Below are 19402 nucleotides of genomic sequence, written 5' to 3'. Positions count from 1 at the left end.
ACCTCGATAGCCTTTACTTGACCAGCGTTTGGAACAGCTCACTCTGAAACTGATCTATCTAAATCAAACGTTACAAACGTAGACCAAAGACTCCATTTAGCAACGACTACAAAATCAAACCTACTAGAACAAATTTCACCCCTCCAAAACGCTTGAAAACATAACCCACAAGCTCGACGACGATACGAGAGATCAACAATACAAAACCCACAGTACCTAACCAAAACAACACTCATGGGAAACTTCAACAAACCATTCTGAAAGCTTTTTCCCATATCAAAACCATCACTCACGAAGAACCAAATAAACGAAACAAGTATTTCCCGATTAACCCATGAAGCTAGCACCCTCTTCAAGAGTATATGAGATAAACTCTCGGGTAAAAATCGAGGACGAATACATTGGGAAGTGAGAATACAACATCAATTATTGGGGTTTGATCGATTGTTCGATAAATAATATTTCGTAGACCCCTTTCATCGAATGAAAAGATCCACCGGCAAGTTTTGTATTACTAGATATGTAATACTTCGAAGTTTTTGTATTCTAATTCGTTCGATCAAACTATTCGAATTTGATTTTTTATCCGAATAACTCTATATTTATTTTTGATAATTGAAATTATGCGAATGAAATTTGATTTTCGACATGATATAGATAAATTATGAATTATTTTATAACAAGTGAACATCTCATATTTGTTTCGAGTATAGAATTAAAAGAATAAGAATATTTTTATAATATATAATTGATTATTTTATATTTTACGTGTTGTACTTTTTTTACAAGTAAAAGTAACTAATTTTTTTAAGAAATAAAAAAATATCTAAAATTATAATGAGGGTTTACAACTAGATTCGTAAATTAAACACATAATTAGGTTATTCTCCTATAACCATAAACACAAAAAATTAGTCACTTGAGTTCATATAAGGATCATATAATGAAAAGGTGAAAAACTCATCCAAAAAACTCAAACAATAGTTAGATACAAACATATATGACTCCTATGGTAAACAATCTGCAATAGGGGATTTAACTATACCACCGGTAACACAAATTAGAGCCAAACACTGTGAGAAAAGTATCTACGTACGTATGTAGCGTATCCAAATCCAATTCGATGATCTAAAATAAAGAAAATCAACATGATAACAAAGTCAAGTCCAGCCCTGAGAAAATTAAATGACACGAATGGCGAAACGACCAAAGAAAACAAAAAAAATGTGTTAAAAGGCAGGGAAATCGTGCTATAAAAATAGAGTTATTAGAAACAAAAAGTAAATAAACGAGAAAAGAAAATAAAGAAAAAAAATAAAGAAATACTAACAACAACAATCAACATTACGACTGATGTCGTCGCCTAGCGATCAAAGGTGAGAAATAAAGAAACAATAAATGGTTTAGAGAAAAGAAACACTACTAGAAAAAACCCCTTTAATGACGCGCATTACGCGTCATCTATGGGTGCGGATGACACACAAATGCCTGTCTTTGAAGCCACCGACATGAATTTTTTATGACACGCAATTGTGTGTCATAAATCTATGACGCGCATTTATGACGTGCATTTATGACGTTCATTGAGCGTCATTGAAGCCCCCGTCATAAATAAAGATGACACACATTTATGTGTCATAAATTTATAACTCGCATGTATGACTTACATTGAACGTCATTGAAGCCCCCGTCATAAATCTACTTGACATACATTTGCGTGTCATAAATTTATGACACGCATGTATGACTTACATTGCGTGTCATTGAAGCACACGCCATTAAAAAAGACAACACACATTCGTGTGTCATGATTGTATTTCGTAAATTATATATACATACATATATATATATATATTGTAGATTGACAAATAATCAAACTAAATCACATTTAATGCCTCATAATACTAAATATATGTATCATATTATATATAAGCATTCCATTTGCATACAATATATTCACATTAAGTTATAAAAAATATTGTATTAATCATATGTCGATACAAAATATCACAACATAATAAAGTTTGCCACATAAGATACAAATTCTTTGCGAATATCATTAATGTCATCATCCGTGTATTCTTCATTCCCATCGCCAACCTAAGTAAAAAAGATGAAATAAGTATATAATTTATACTTATTTAAAGTGAAGTATATAATTAACTATTAAAGGGTACTAAAATGACCAATTTTACATCTGCATTATTTGAAGCATAATAACATTATGCAAAGTCATCAAATCAATAGCACTATAAAAAGTACCAACTTTGTTCACAACAATATCACCACGAATAATAACATTATGCACTATATGATGCGAAAATCAACGATGTCTATGCTTTCAATAAAAAATTATATGGCATGAACAACTGAATCAACCTTATGTTCTTCCCCAATAGAGCTCTAATTTTTTAACCTTTAGCACCATGAATCCTCGTGCCAAAATGAATTCTCTTTTGCTTCCTAAATTCATCAGATTCACAATGCTTCAATATGTCTTATTCATAATAAAATCCCATTTTTCTCCATTTCGCATTCAAAAAGAAAGTGAAAGTAACAATTGCATCAACTAGAACTTGCTACGATAACAATTGCATAAAATCCCAAGGGTTCAAGGCGATTGTCTAGTGCTCAAACGATAACCTCCATACAGAAACATGAATCATCAAAATAAAAGAACATTCAAACCAGAAGGTGATAACTAGAAGTCTAGAATAACATCCAACTATGAGTTTTTTAGCAGAAATAAAAAGAGCATGACGATTCTTATTAATATGAATAGACAAGATGTTATCATAGATGAATTTCCAATAATAGCATCCTACATTCATCCTTGGGAGCAGGAACTCGCTCTCTGTAAAGACGATATTCAGGCAAATTGAAATATGACACATGAACTAGACAGACTAAGTTTGGGGGAGAAATTATGGAACTAACATGATTCCTAAAATTTTATGAAGCATGCCTAGGCAAAGAAGAATGATGTCTTAGAAGTAGAGTACTTCTTTCACCTTTACCATAATGCTTCTCCAAATATGAAAATTATGGCAAAGAAGCATGAACTCAAGGAATATATGCCTACAAAAGACGTCTAATATTCATTAAAGCTTTCAGATAATAAAAATTTACTTGGTTGGTTGAGGCTGTGAGTATTGGACAAATAATTCTACCAGCATTGTGGCAAATTTCATACCACAGTTTTCAGGATCTAATGCGCAAGCATAGAATATAACAAACTGCAAATATTAGGGTAAAGAAAAAGCTGAATTACTTGCAAGTCATGCAAATCTTGTTGCTTGTATTAAGAAAATTAAAAAAAAAACAAATAGTACTCAGATGTTCACCAAGAATTAGGAACAAGAATCTCAAGAAACTAAGTATTACCTAAGAAAATTTGGACTTGTAGGCACTTAGAACTGTTATCTGAAATGACTGGAGAAGTGTTTCAAATACCTATACAACAATTAAACAAACTTAAGGATAGATCAAGTAGAATAATACATCATGAAGAGGAGATGGAAAGATTAACTTCACAAAATACCTTAGCTAAGAGGCCTTCCCTTTCACAAGATTCAAGATGTTCAAAAGTTAAAACCAGTAGGTTATCTAGCAGTTCAGCAATGCTGTTTCCAGCCAGACTCTTACGGCTTAACCGAAACTGCAAAATGAGCTCCATCATTTTTACATCATAAACTGGTTACTAGAGTTTTAGAACAATATTAAGGTGCAAAGGTACAAATTAAAAACCAGAAACATGTTGACTATACCTCTCCAACCTCAGGCTCATCATTTTCCTCAATGTCATCCACATCTTCAAGCTCCATCTCAAATATGCATTTCCTGAAATCATCTTGCAAAATGGCATCCCATCTGATCTCCCCCTATATGAAACTCCAATAAACTCACCACCACATAAAGCCAACAATTTTTTATTCCAAGGAAAATTCAATTCACTTACATCTAGTTCTATCAGTCGGTCCACCACAGCCATAAGCATTGTGCTTCTAACGAGTTCTCCAATTTCACCTCTCTCTAATTTTAATATGTTCTCCACATATATCACAACCGCCTACAGAAAAAGTGGATAAGCTTCAGATTCAATTTAACAAGTTTCAATAATAAAAATAGGCAGTTGCAGGCACAAAAGCAACAGAAGCATGATATAATTATTCAGGAAATTGCATTGAAGAACTTCACTAAAACTAAATCGAACAATGTCTTATATTGTCATCCATTTAGGACTAGAATCGAATAAATACGCACAAAGCATAACAACATTGACTTTTAAATACTATATATACTCCAACCAGAACAGAAAAATACATAAAAATTTGATGTAAAAGGACATCTAAATTCCCTACTGAGAAAATTCAACTTACTCGGTCCTTGTGATAAATTGTTGCCATTCCTTGCAGAACTACAGTCAATAATCTCAAGGGAGTAAGAGGGACATAATCAACTATCTTTTTGAAAGCCAAGTGTACTCGAGAAAGAGCTTGGCCCTTCCTCTCAAGACCGTGTGACAGTTTTAGTTTATCCAAGAAATAAGGCGGAGGGGTGAAATTGCTGACAAGAATGCTAAGACATAAATCAAGATACTTCCCATTCGAAATGACCTGCCATAAATGGAAAATACTTTATAAGAAAAGGTAAAGACATGAACTTAGAATCTCTCAATTAGAATCTCAGTAACAAAGCTTGAAATCAGCGTCAGGTTGAAGTGAAAATAAATCAAGTGAAATATAAGAAACAAGATAACTAACCCTTTATATAGATTCAGGAGGGGGAATGCCAAGCATATAAGTCATGAGATCCAATTGGTTCACCACATTTTCCCAGGAAAAAAAGTGGTTTTCCTGTAAGTATCTCAACAAATACGCATCCTATACTCCACATATCAATTGCAGGAGTGTACTACAAAAGGATTAAAGACTCAAAAATTGCAATTATAGTATAATAAAACATACTTAATATAATTATTATACATCAAAACACAAATGAAAGTTCAGATGCTGCACTTCTCATGTTCAAAAGATATATAAAAATAAGTGATTAACAATAAGGCACATGGAAATAATGATAGGTGAACCAATAACATTAAAAGTGGCTAAATATTCATTATAACAAAGCATTATATAAAACCATATCTGAATACAGATGGAACTAATGAAAAATGCATAATATTTTTCTTTAGCACCTAAACTTTGCTAATACGATCAATTCCATGAGCTTAATTAGAAGAGATTTGATTTGAGCACACAAAGAATAAACCTATTGATCAAAATGATTAATGACCTTTAACAATTTCCAGGTATTAACTTCCTTATTCCAAATTGCAGTAACAACAATACACATTCTTAAAACTGCAAGATAAGCTTCAATAATTTCCTCTAGAAAATGAAGTAGAAAAGAAATATTATATGGTAATTGCAGAAATGGCCGACAACCAAGTTACATAATACAACAAACTTAAATTCTACATAAGGAAAACTTTTAACTGACAGGTGCAAAGCAATCCAGTATGGACTACTTCAAAGATGAAAAGTTCATTTTAAACTATTAACTAAAATCATGCTCAAACATTAAATTATATGGTCACTATATGCGCTACAACCAAATACCACACCAACCATGTTCATACATTTCTATCCATTTAAAGTCATTGGATTTTGTGCAAGCTGAAGATCCCTGTGCCGAACAAATGAGACCAATTAAAAGGTCACCTTAATAAAGGAAACAAATGAATGATAAATTGAAGATATCAAATGATATCAAGGAAGGGGGTAATGAATAATGGGCAATAACACTTCCAGTTGTAAAAGCTTTAAAAAAATAGACCATTCTAGTGGGAGAAACAATCTTCCAAAATGTTTAGATCATGCATAATATAAACCCAAAGGATTCAAATTGCAAACTAATCATTTATCACTGGAAAAAATAGAGAGTTGCATTGCTTAGTTTATGATTAAGCTTTTAGAAGCTGATCTTTACTTGCTTTGAACCGTCATCTTTAACTATATTTATTATTGTCTTCAACAAGTTTCCAGAACCCATTGCTGATGGTAAGTATCAAAACCCAGCTTAGCATCAACCTGACAGTATTTTCCAGTGCAAATATAATCAGAAACACCAGTAGGAATACTTTGGAGCACAAAAAAATTAGTTTCATAAAATAACACGACAGAAAAGTTTCAAAAAATAAGAAGAAGAAGAATTTCATGCTATGAACCTGATTTTATTTGAAAGTGGGGTCATTTTTTCATGGAAAACAACTAGTAGTTACTGAACAGAAAGGTTTCCACAAATGAACAACCAGGCAACTATCTAAGTCAACCCACCTATCCTCTAGCAAAAAGAAGCTGAAAATTACAGCATTTACATAAACCTCATAATATCATAAACTAAAGATTTGATATTCAGTCCATAAATTAGTTTGTAAATTTTGACTCATCCAAGATTCCTCCCAATCACTGGGCATCCCTAAATAACCTTTTTCCCTTTATTATAAAGTAAAGCAAACAAAATAAGAAGCACTAAGAAACCGAACCAAAAATATGAGTTAGCTAGGACATACCAAACAAAACTGGGGAAAACGATGCCCGAAAAGTGCGTTTGGCGTTTGGGATGAAGCGGTAGCCGAAAACGGTGCCAAAGGGAAGGAAATGGAGGTCGGTGTTGCTCAAGAAAAGGAAAACGATTTTAGGGGAGGAGAGGTGAGACGAGACGGAGGGAGAGACGGTGGCGCGGTGGAAGAGACGGAGATCGTCGAGTTCATCGGAGGCGGAAATGGGCGGCAGAGGCTGGGATTCAATCTCGAGCCTAACAAGAAGAAGAGAATCGGGATGAAAAGCAGGAGAGAAAAGGAGAAAATGAAAGGAGTGGAAAACATTAGGCGGGGAAGAAGCGGGAAAGGATGAAAGTAATGGGGGAAATTAGAATACGACTCCTAAAGATGACACACAATTAAAAAGTGTACTCCGTGTTTTTGCAAATTTTTTGGATTATGACTATTAAATATGACACACATTATTGTAAGTCATAAATCATTTAGATTTTAAAAACATGACATTTTTTTACGACACACATGTTTTGCAAGTCATAAATTAGCGTGTGTCATCGTTCGTGTGTCATTAAAGGTATATTTTCTTGTAGTGAAAAGAAGTGATAAAGTTGCATGAACTAACTTACTTTAGTGGTTAAGGGAATCATTGTTGTTTTTAGAGGTCATGGGTTCGAGCACCAGCAATTGCAATGGTGATTGAACATTCACTGTCAAATGGTTGAGAGAATTTAAAACAGATACTACGTTATAATCACCCTTAATCAAAAAGAGAAAAGAAGTGACTAAGTTTGTGATACTATAATTTACATACCATCAAACCTAGATGTTTACGTGTTGTATTTTTTTATTGGAATAATTTCTACCTAAAAGAAGAGAAGAAGAATTTTACTCTTAATAAGTATTGAACCCACAATTTAGGGGAGAAGAGAGGTATCAATTGAGAGCTTTTAATCAACTATAAGTCTTGTATTTAAAAAAGTTTAAATGAATTATCATTTTGGAAAGGAAAGGATTGATTGATTAATATAATACATATAACGAATATAATCGACGGGATTCTAATTAAGAAGATTATAATTTTTTATGTTTCGACAATGCATTATAGTCTGCCTTTTTCTAAGTGTAAAGGACCCAAAGCAGACAATATATCGAACTCCTCGTGCATCTTTCTTCTTACATGCAAAAAGCAAATGTGGAGGCCTGGAGGGCATAAGCAGCCTTGATGGTCATCGTACCCCTCCTGGAAGCTATTACCACAAAACTTGTTGAAAGACATTAACAGCACATCCACATACAAAGCCTACAGACACCCGACATGTAAGGCCTTCAATGTCATCAGTTTGATTCACTGATTTATCAGAGCTTCACGACATGAGGTGTTTTGAGTAGAGTGATACAGTAAATTCGAGTTAAATCATCAAATGAAAATCCCTTGAGAGAGCATTTACTGGAACATGACAACGGAAGATTTGATAATAGATATTTTCCTTTGCAATGCATGGTTTCAACTGGATTGAGCTACCACCTTGGCCTTGCTCCATCAACAGTCAAAACTGCCTAGCAAAAATTGTAACGGAAAAAGCAAAACACAGCTACCTACCTTCAAAAAAGCAGGAGGAGATAGATGGAACAAAGATTCAGCTCAAATACAACCCTAGAATCGAAAACATAAAATCCCAAATAGACAAGACAAGTTAACTGGTGAAGTCGAGTGAAATGAAAACAAAAAAAAATATTAAACAAAATTATCAGAGCCAGGTTTCGATCCTGGGACCTGTGGGTTATGGGCCCACCACGCTTCCGCTGCGCCACTCTGATTAGTTGATAAATTATACAAATTTGTTTTAATTGATTGTTCTCAGTAATGAAGTCGAGAAGTTGATTCCCTACTTTAATTTGCAATAATTCATTGTACGTTATAAAAATTAGAGTTTAATGAAATTACTCGCAAATATATCGACTTGAATTGTTGGTTTTTGTTAACATTTTATATATTAATTGATGAATTATTAGATTATATTAATTTCTTGTATATATTTTGTTGAGTCATTATTTTTTATGTCAACATTTTAACCTTTAGGTTTAGTAATATAATTCAATTAGATTGATTTTCACAAAAGTCGATATTTGCATAAAAGAAAAAATCAACACTATTAAAAATTTAAAAATATGTATCGCTTAATTTATTACAATAAAAAATATTAGATAAAAATTATGTTTTTTAAGATTTTATTCATACACCAACTCGATATTTCATACTCATTTAACATTATATTATCAATTAATTGCATAACAATCTATCAACTCGAATAATACTTGAGTCAATTTTAAAATTACAATATTATTCTAAGAACTTTATTATATAACACATTATTAACACATAAAAAATTGAATATAGAATAAGAATATAACATTTATTAATAAAATATTATAAATTATATTTATTATAATTATATCATAATTAATCTTTGTATATATATTCCGATAGTTTAGACATGATTAGACTCAAATCAAAATCACATTAACATTAGAGAAAATAACCCCAGTGACCAAAAATGCCTTATAATATACGAATTTAACTAACTTTTTTTGGATTTGCCAAAATGACCAACAAATTCGCAACACGAATTCAAATTCGCAACGCGAATATGTAAATCGCATTGCGATTTTCCAAATTCGCAACGCGATAGTCAAATTCACAACTGAATTTCAAATTCGCAACGCGAATTTAATTTCGCAACAGGTTTTAGTTTCGCAACACAAATGTTTTGGGTATATAACAACGCAGCAGAGCAACTCATAACCTAAATCCCTAAATCGCAACTCATTCCATCTCCATCTATCACTCTCTCCAGCGACATCCGTTCCTATATCCAACGACCTCCTTCCCCATCTCTATTTTTTTTTTACATAATTTTATTTATATATAATTTTTTAATGATTTCTCTCCCAAATTATCAACTATCAACTTAATAAAGGTATGTTTTTCTCTAAGTTAGTGATGATATCTAGTTCATAGCTCGTTTGTTTAGTAAATTAATTTACAATTTTTAGAATGAAATCATCTAATGTTGATCATGTTTGGATAGATTTGTGTTTTGGAGGGTCATGGGAGAATGTTCATGGTGTTTTACAATATGTGCCTTTACCCATGAATCTTCAACTAAAATTGTCATTAAAAAAGTTAACTTATGAAACTCTAATGTTACGTGTTGCAAAGAAATTGAATTTAGAGCCTCTAAGTGGATTTAGGCTATCTTATATGAGAAAAGGTAAAGTTTATTTGTTAACCGACAATGAAGATGTTAAACGATTCAATGCTTACATTAGTGTTTCGCAAAAAGATAATGTTACATTATATTTTGTTGAACCTAGAAGTAGTGAAGTTGGGTCAGTAGCGGGTAGTAATCAACTAAGTTCTTCAACCCAAAATTTAATGGTTCCACTACAATTTCATCACCAAGCAAATTTTGTTTCACCACATTTCCAATACCAAACACAATATCAAACACAATCTCAAAACCCACAACCTTTTCCAAATCCAAATCCCAATCAACTTTCAGCACCAAATTCCGGTTTTCGTATTAACCAGTTAGACGATTATGAGCCAACAGAAAAAATTGTGAGTACTAGTCAGTATTCGAAATTTGATCTTGGTCAATACCCGGACTTTGATCTTGATCAATACTCAAATTTTGATGATGTGATGGAAGAAGAAACAGACCCTGCATGTAATGATTTTGATATTGATCAAAATCCGAATTTTGATGATGAAACAGCCGCTGCCGAGGAAGATGTTGTTGATGATAATGAGGAGGAAGTTACGACTGTGAATGAACATGTTGAACATCCATTCTGTAATTCATATAACCCTGAAGAAGAAAAAGAAGAAGAAGAAGTCCCCGATGAAAGGAAAAAGAAGAAAATGACACGGCAATATAACTGGAATATACCAGAATTACTTCAGATACCGGAAGAAGAGTTGGTAAAGATATCAGTTGATTGTTACATAAAAGTTATTCGTATCAAGAAAGATGATTGTTTTGATACAAATGAAGACTTGAAGATAGCTTTGTATACGAAATGTGTGGAAGATGGCTATCAACTAAGAGTTAACAAATCAAGAAAAGATCGTTTCGAAACAAGGTGTATGATTGAAAAAAACTGTATGTGGCGTATGATTGCTAAGAGGATAAAAGATTGCGAAATGTTTCAAGCTAGGACTTTTATTGATAAACATACATGTTCAAGAACCCAAGTTTTTCCTCACCATAGACAGGCAAACAAAAAGGTGTTGGGTGGTTTTCTGGCTGAGTTAATGTTTTTGAATGGAAGAGTATATCGGGGACATGAAATTATGACTGACATGAATGCTCGGTTCAAGATTAGTATCTCATATTCTCAAGCTTGGAGAGCCAAATGTTATGCCTTGGAATTTTTGAGGGGGTCGCCAGAAGCATCGTTTGCCCAACTGGCGGCTTATTGTCACAATTTAAAGCTGAAAAATCCTGGGTCGATAACTCATATCAAAACAGATAGAGATGGACGCTTTGAGTTATTGTTTATCGCCATTGGTGCTGCGGTTAGTAAATAATTATAATTTTGTTGACTCCTTTTTTTTAGTTGCATGCATTTCACATTTAAATGATTATATTTCTTGTGTATATGATTTAGTAGATTCGTTCCTTTATTACTTGCATGCGCCCAATTATTATAGTTGATGGAGCACATTTGAAAGGTCGATACCTTGGAGTAAACTTATTAGCAGTAGCCATGGATGCTAACAATGGGATACTGCCAATAGCTTACGGGGTTGGCAAATCTGAAACATCTAATTCATGGACATGGTTTATGAGGCATCTTAGGGATTGCATAGGTCCTATTAACAATCTGACAATCATATCCGATAGGGCAAATTCAATTGACAACACTGTTAGAAGGTGTTTCCCAGATGTTTTTCATGGACTTTGTGGTGTTCATTTGTACAAAAATCTAAAATCAAGGTCTACTGGTATAAAAAATCACAAATGAACATACTGGAAGGCTGTAAAAGCTTATCAGGAAGTGGATTTTAATAAGCATATAAATTGTTTAAGACGTGTTTTGCCTCAATGTGCTCAAACACTAGAAGATGTCGGGTTTGAAAGATGGTCAAGAGTACATTAACTTGAAGCAAGATATGGTTTCATGAAGTCTAATTGTGCAGAATCAATCAACGCTCTAAGTTGTCATTCCCGGAAATTACCCATTACTATGTTAATGGAGTTTTTTCGAGCCTCTATTCAATAGTGGTACTACAAGAAAAGAAACCATGCAGGTATTATTTCTTTAAATTCTTAACTTATCATATATTTTACTAAGTATTATTTATTTAAATTTACAGGAACATTGGAACGTCGTGTTACACCATGGACTGAAAAAAAGATAACGAAACGTGTTGTGAAGTCAACGTCCTGGAGAGTTGAACCATGTTCAAACACTTTGTTTGAAGTATTGGATAATAATTTAAATGGGCTTGTCGATCTAAATGCAAAGACGTGTAGTTGTAAGAAATGACAAACATCTAGTTATCCGTGTGACCATGTTATAAAAGTTGCTCTTCATCTAAACCAAGATGATTCAAGCGTATACGCTATGGATTGCTACACTACAGAAGTATATCGACAGACTTATGTCGAGATTGTCTACCCATATCCACATCCTTCTGAGTGGGACATACCAGATGACTTACAAATAGTTTTCCCACCAGTCATGGACAACAGGCTACCTAGCCGACCAAAAAATCACGATCGTATACCGTCTAATGGTGAAGAGAAGAGGATATCGACATGTAGTCGGTGCAAGGAGAGTGGTCATACAAGGTTGACCTGTGGATCACCAGTGCCATCACAATCATCTTTTCCTCTACCAAAAAATGGACCCTCATCAAAATCCAAAGCTCATATGGTGTCAAGCAAAAGGAAATCAAAATCACAATCAAAATCAAAATCTCAATCACAACCGGCTTCACCTTTTGGGACTAATTAACTTAGGTGATTTTAAAATGCAAACGTTGTATTATGTGTATTTTATGTGTGAATGCATACATTTTCAGTTAGACATTCATTAGTAACTTGAGTTTGAATATTGATATGATCTGTTCAGTTGTTATCATGTTGGAATTTTCTCGTATTTGATTGCTTGGATAGTTGTTCTCTTTCTTCTTCAAGTGTCATTAGTTTGTATTTATAGCTTCGAATGTGTTTGATGTTGTATATACCTTGATGTTGTATGTTTCAATCAACGCGAAAGTCAAATTCGCAACGCGAAATAAGCGTTGCGAATTTGACTATCGTGTAGTGAATTTGACTTTCGCGTTGCAAATTTGACTATCACAACGCTTATTTCGCGTTGCGAATTTACCTTCAACAAGTTTTTTTTACCTTCAACATAATTCAGATTGAAAAATAAACAACAAATCAATTAAACATTATTGTGGGTACATTATTTGAACATTGTTGTGGGTACATTATTTGGAAAAATAATATTCCGGACTTCGTTAGAAATAACCCTTTTTCATCGGATTAATTTTGTTTTTGTGGGTACATTATTTGAGCATTGTTATGAATAAATTTATTGTGTATGTATGGTTTGGTTTGATTATATTGTATGTATATTTTCATTCAGATGAGATGGGCTGTGTATAACAAAACAATCTATCTCTTCCATGTGAGTACTTTATTCTAACCATGTGACAAGTGTGACAACCCCATCAAATCACAACTCAGCTTTGAACTCAATCAATATTGTCTTTTAGCTTGATGGTTCATAAAGCATGTTACTTGAACAGTATGAATCAATTATGCAATTTCCATGTTCAATTTAATACTGCATTTCAAATTCATTTCATATGTAATTGGAGTTTGAATTTAAATTTCAATTTTGATTTTGAATTTCAATATAAATTTCGGCTCCACTATAAATATTAGCCCAAGCCAATATGCATGTTATCATTGATTATTCCTAATTTCCATTGTTTTTTTTCAACTTTAAACGCGAGGGAAATCCCAACCATCATATTTTTGGTCAACTTTAAAGCGTCAGAAACGTTTCGGGCGTATGATCTGGGTGGTATACGAGAAATGCAACAAATGGCAACTAAAATCATAAGTCCGAAATGCTTCTGAGTACCACCCAAATCATAAGTCTGAAATGCTTCCGATGCTCATCAAAATCCAAAGCTCATATGCTGCCAAGCAAAAGGAAATCAAAATCCAAATCTCATATGGTGCCAAGCAAAAGGAAATCAAAATCTACAACTTGAGTTTGAACATTGATATGATCTGTTCAGTTGTTATCATGTTGGGATTTTCTCGTTTTTGATTGCTTGGATAGTTGTTCTCTTGCTTCTTCAAGTGTCCTTAGCTTGTAATTTATAGCTTGGAATGTGTTTGATTTTGTATATACCTTGATGTTGTATGTTGCGATCAATGCGAAAGTCAAATTCGCAACGCGAAATAAGCGTTGCGATAGTCAAATTCGCAACGCGAAAGTCAAATTCGCAAACCGATAATCGCGTTGCGAATTTTACTTTCGCGTTGCGAATTTGTACCTTCAACATGTTTTTTTTTGCCTTCAAACATAATGCAGATTGAATTTTTTAGAAACAACAAATCAACTTTTACAAATCAATTAAACAAGCAAAAAAATAATTCTTATTTACAAATCAAATTAAACAAATCAACTTTTACAAATCAATTAATCAAAAAATAAATCTTATTTCCTCATCAATTGTAACAAATCAACTTTCAATGTAAAATTCAATTAAACAAATAAAAAAAAGTGTACCCCAGATTTTTGTTTATGCACAAATACATTTCACGCAGCTCACTTCAGGATTAACCTGCAGAAACTAAACATTTGCTCAAACAACACTTTCTACACATATAAAACCAACAAACAACAAATTACTGAATTCTAGGTACTTAACCAAGTATTTACAAACCAATTAAAGAGTATATATGTTAACAACACTTGCTCAAATTTACCAATTGTTTATGTACAACTTTAAGCACGCGGATGCAGGTAGGCAGCGTCTCGAATATATCGATCTGGCCATATAATGGTGAAACCACAAGCCTACTGCAGCTATATTTCTATATGTGGGAGGTAGATATTGTATACTTCCTATCGTCAAACGTTCCAAGCACAAGCATACGAGAGGACCACAATCCTCTCTGGCTCCCTGCGTTTGTTGTGGCGCAGTCTCGTCTCTGATCATTGTAATTTTGAACTTTTTTGGCTTCTTGTTTCCAGATTTTTTCCAATAATCAATCGCATTCAAGAATTTAGCCAAATGATTGCTCCATCTCTTTGTAATAATATCTATCAAATCAGACAATGGTATGTAATTCAACATGCTGTCATATACCATTGTCTTCAGGGATGGGAGCTGAAGCTCGACGAGAAGCCAATGACGCTTTTCCAAAACAGGGATAAACACCTGCAATCATAAATAATTGCGTACATCAAATAAAATTTATGAAAACCTTTAAAATATTCAAAAAATAAATACTAACCTTATCAACCTCTCACCACGCAGGATAAAGTTTAACTTTTCCATTAGCCAACTTATATGAAGCATCTCTGTGATCCTTCAAGTGAGCTGCGTGAAAAGACGTCGGCATAATAGTCTATCGAATACCTATTTTCTTCAATTTCCTTATTATTAGAAGACGTGACACCCATGTATCAATATGTTGTTTTATAAAAAAATAAATATATTAGTGAATTTATTAATAATTTAAAAAATTAATCAAAATGCAATATAAGAAGAATATAATACTTACCCCCTTCGAGGTAGCCATTATCTTCAACCCCTAATAAAATACCACACCAAAACCGATCAAGAAACAAATGAATAGCATCGTCGATTTGGCATAGGTCAGAATAACACCCCTTGCTCCGCTTATGTAGATAAAAATCAACTGCGGTCATAGCCCAAAGGATATTATCCGTAATTGTGTCCGGTAGTGTTTCCATCTCCTGCTGAGAAATGGTACTGGCCGGTAACTCATACAAAAGCCAACACGCATCCATCATATCGAGCACGGGAGGTGGTTTATCAATATGTCGATATATGACGCCAAATGAATCGGGCTCTTGAACGGCGGGCAGGACCACTTAAACGATGACAGTGGCCTCTTGAACGGTGGGAGGGGCTTCTTCGATGATGATAGGGGCCTCTTGAACGATAGGAGGCACCTCTTGAATAATGATAGGTGCATCGGGCTTATTTTTATGGACTCTTGGCTCTAGTGGGGTGAACAGAGACGTAATGGCACGTGCACGACGTCTGATGCGTGAACCCCATCGTGCAAGAAAAACCCGACGTAAAGCATCTACCTTAACGGGCCGCTGAAAATAAATTAATATATAAATAAGTAAATAAATAAATAAATAATGCCAAAAAAAGTTATTTGCATATTTAGTATATTATTAAACAAATTTACCTCATTGTGTAGAGTATTAACCTCATTATGTAGAGTATTAACCTCATTATGCAACAATAAAACAATATCGCGTAGAGCGGCAACCTCATCACGTAAGGTAGATACCTCACCGCGTAGCGCACCATTGTCATCACGTAAAAAATCCACCTCACCACGTAAAGATCGAACCTCATCACGCCATGTACCATTATCTTCACGTAAAGTACCGACCTCATGACGCAAAGCACCGACCTCATTACGTAATTCCCTTAACTCATCCCGTGGAGGTGGAGAACAGGGAGATGGAGATATACGGAGCCTATTTGCCGGTCGCCTATCATGAGGTGATGATGGAGAAGAGGCTTGATGATGTGATGGAATAGGTGATGGTGGAGGTGGAGAAGAGGCTCGACTAGGTGATGGCTCCAGGTTTCGAGCTATAGAATCGGCCCGATGGGGTGATGGCTCTCGAAGTGGGGGGTGCTCATCATCCGTCCCATCAAAAAACTGCTTACTAGCTTGCCACCAATCAGTGGCAAGCTCAGCATCTGAGGGTGTCAGCCTCTGTAATGGGTAGTTGGCCTCCTAACAATATAAAAGCTCAAACAAAGTTAAACGTGTACTAGTAATAACTTGTTTATATATGATAGTATTTGTGTGTTAACTTACATCATTAATCGTCATATATGGGAGTAAGTCTTCCCAATCAACATGTGTTTCCTCTTCCAGGTAATAGCCCTAGGAATATCATTTGATCTTTTTATCGCATATGTCCGCATGCTGGGGAAAGCCTCAAATATCCAAATCTACAAACAATATAATACACAAACATTAGTAATTGTTAAATAATTAATTATAATTTTGGAAACATTATATAGAAATTCTTACCTTAAAGGCTCAAGTAAAGCCTGTCAAAGTGTATTTAGAACCATCGCCCCGCAAACTTTTTCGGTTCTCGAAGGCAGACGACAATTTCTTCCAGGTAGCTTTCCATATATATGAACCCCACGGAAACAGGTTTCATGCATTTAGGTCCTCTACCAATAATATTAGGTCCTCGGAGATTGGTTGTCTGCCCTCTTTGCCTAAAAAACTGGCATACAAAAGTAGTAAATGGCATACTCGGACAACATCAAGGTCATCCATCCGAGTAAAACCATATTTATCAAATAATCTCTTCAAGTCGTCGACATGTATACTCGGCTTCGACTTTGCCAGCTCAGGAAAAACCCGATATAACCATGATGGGCGGGCGATATGACTAGTGTACCGACCTACATCATCGTGTCCGAAGCGTAGACCGGTGATTAAGCAAAACTCCTCCTGCCCAAAACAAGTATACGCCAGTGCCGGAGGAAAATGAAACCATATCTCTTCATCACCACATTGTACCCCCTCAGGTAGATCGTTAGTCATGGTCTGAAGAAACAAATGTGTCAACATAGCATCTCCATCCGGATGTTGTACTTTCAGCCATGGCCCGAAGCAAGTATCCTCAAACAATTTTCTTTGTAGAGGTGTAAGCGTCAATGCAATTTTAGTGGCTATGCTTAATTTATTCCTTAAGGTCAATTGAGCCGAAAAATATTTCTACAAAAACAATAAACATACCAAGTTATATATACCAAAAACTACAAATTATACACTATAAACAGACATGATATTAAACAGTGAAAACAAAGCCAAAAATGTTTCAAACTAGCACGGTATTCACCCAAGTCATTATTCCATCATAGTTCACAAAATGCATCAGATAACATTCCAGAAGTAAGCACTTATATAAACATTTAAAAAGACAACATATAGGTTTAGTGCAGGTTCAAGGACAACATAAAGAGTAGTAGTTTATTCTTCAAACTTAAATTAGCAACACTGTGAAGTTAGTATTTGTCTTTGTTTTTTGGTTGAAGTAATACAATTCATTCAAGTTTCAATTTGGTGAATAAAAGAAGTTTCTGAAACTTAAATTCGCAACGCGAAAATAAAATTCGCAACGCGGTTTTAGTTTCGCGTTGCGATTTTCATTTTCGTGTTGCGATTTTCATTTTCGCGTTGCGAATTTGGTGTTGCGATTTAGGGTTTATTCAACAAAAAGACAAAACAAAGACAAATACTAACTTCACAGGGTTAAAGACTAAATAGTTTAGCAGGATTGGCAGCAACCGAATGAATTTAGCAATCTCAGTGGAATGGTTAATCTAATAATAATACAAAAATTTCAAAATAAAAATAAGAGATTAAAAAAACTAACCCTCGGTGGTTGATTTTCCATTTCTGACCGTGAATGGTTGTGAGGGTTGATCTGAGAGATGGAGATAGACGGATTTCGTCGGACATGGGGACGGATTTTGTCGGAGATGGGGACGGATGCTGCCGTAGAGAGTGATAGATGGAGAAGGGACTGAGTTGTGCTTTAGGGTTTTAGGTTAGAGATGATTTGCGATAATACTGTTTACATTTGTGTTGCGAAATTAATATTGTGTTTCGCGTAAAAACATTTGACTTTCGCGTTGCGAATTTGACTATCGCATTGCGAATTTGGAATATCGCAACGCGAATTTGGAAAATCGCAATGCGATTTACATATTCGCGTTGCGAAATTGGAAACTGGGTTGCGAAATTGGAATTCGCGTTGCGAATTTGTTGGTCATTTTGGCAAATCCAAAAAAAAGTTGGTTAAATTCGTATATTATAAGGCATTTTTTTGTCACTGAGGTTATTTTCTCTTAACATTTTTCTAAATACGTTAATAAATATATTTGTATTACCTCTAAATTATTATTTAAAATGTTACTTTGGTAACTATATCTGATTTACATGTGCTTTTAGCCTATTTCCATATGTGGTATTTAAATAAAATTACAAAATCTATTGTTTTCTTCTTTTTTGCTCTTTTGCTACACAATTGGCAAGTATATCTCTACCTACTAAGTGCATAATCTTAATGCATAGTTTAAGATGGCCTATAAATTCACCTATACAAAGCTGAATTCACACTTTGTATATCATCAACTCATCATCTTCTTAAAACCAACTATTACTTTCATCTCTCCACAACTATAAAATGGCTTTTTATGGCATTGCTTCCTTTCTTGTCGTTCTACTCGTAGCTTCTTGTAAGTATTTACGATATATCTCTATTTTATAAGGTAGTATCTGTTCATAATTTTTCTTAGTCTATTGACAACACACGTTCTACAGTTACAGTTGCTCAAACCTATGTCTTCTAGGGAAATCAACGTCTATTTTTACCACTGAGACATCTTAATAAATTATTTAACGTTTAAATGATGGAAAATCGTTGTTTAATTTGCAGGTGTATCGAACACGAAAGCATGCCATAGTGACATGGAGTGTCAATTCACGTGTA

The 19402-nt window shown here is 34.1% G+C and overlaps 1 protein-coding gene and 1 non-coding gene across 2 annotated transcripts; both read right to left on the bottom strand.

Annotated features, from left to right (window-relative positions):
• Window positions 1-3384: 3384 nt before the first annotated feature.
• LOC120157909 (RNA polymerase I-specific transcription initiation factor RRN3-like) lies at window positions 3385-6054 on the bottom strand. The gene is made up of 6 exons (XM_039168887.1): window positions 5992-6054; window positions 4380-4616; window positions 3959-4069; window positions 3768-3881; window positions 3542-3658; window positions 3385-3453 (listed from the first exon to the last, which is right to left on the bottom strand). Exons 1-6 carry the CDS (start codon window positions 6052-6054, stop codon window positions 3385-3387), a joined length of 711 nt encoding a protein of 236 aa, XP_039024818.1.
• Window positions 6055-8308: 2254 nt separating this feature from the next.
• On the bottom strand, window positions 8309-8380 carry TRNAM-CAU. The gene has a single exon. It is a non-coding gene; the product is annotated as a tRNA-Met (tRNA).
• Between the last annotated feature and the right edge of the window lie 11022 nt (window positions 8381-19402).

This window comes from Hibiscus syriacus, unplaced genomic scaffold, assembly GCF_006381635.1.
Source record: "Hibiscus syriacus cultivar Baekdansim isolate YM2019G1 unplaced genomic scaffold, ASM638163v2 tig00111278_pilon, whole genome shotgun sequence".
In the NCBI taxonomy this organism is placed as follows: domain Eukaryota; kingdom Viridiplantae; phylum Streptophyta; class Magnoliopsida; order Malvales; family Malvaceae; genus Hibiscus; species Hibiscus syriacus.
The sequence above is the reverse complement of the archived record's forward strand: the minus strand, read 5'-3'. Positions and strand labels throughout refer to the sequence as shown.

What these genes read in the sequence shown, in the direction of transcription:
- LOC120157909 (XM_039168887.1), bottom strand. Translation starts at nt 6,054, where the DNA reads ATGGGTTCTGGAAACTTGTTGAAGACAATAATAAATATAGTTAAAGAT. An exon ending in AAGATGACGGTTCAAAGCAA is followed by an intron (nt 4,617 to 5,991) that starts GTAAAGATCAGC and finishes CATTTATGGCAG; the next exon opens with GTCATTTCGAATGGGAAGTA. An exon ending in ATGAGCCTGAGGTTGGAGAG is followed by an intron (nt 3,659 to 3,767) that starts GTATAGTCAACA and finishes CTCATTTTGCAG; the next exon opens with TTTCGGTTAAGCCGTAAGAG.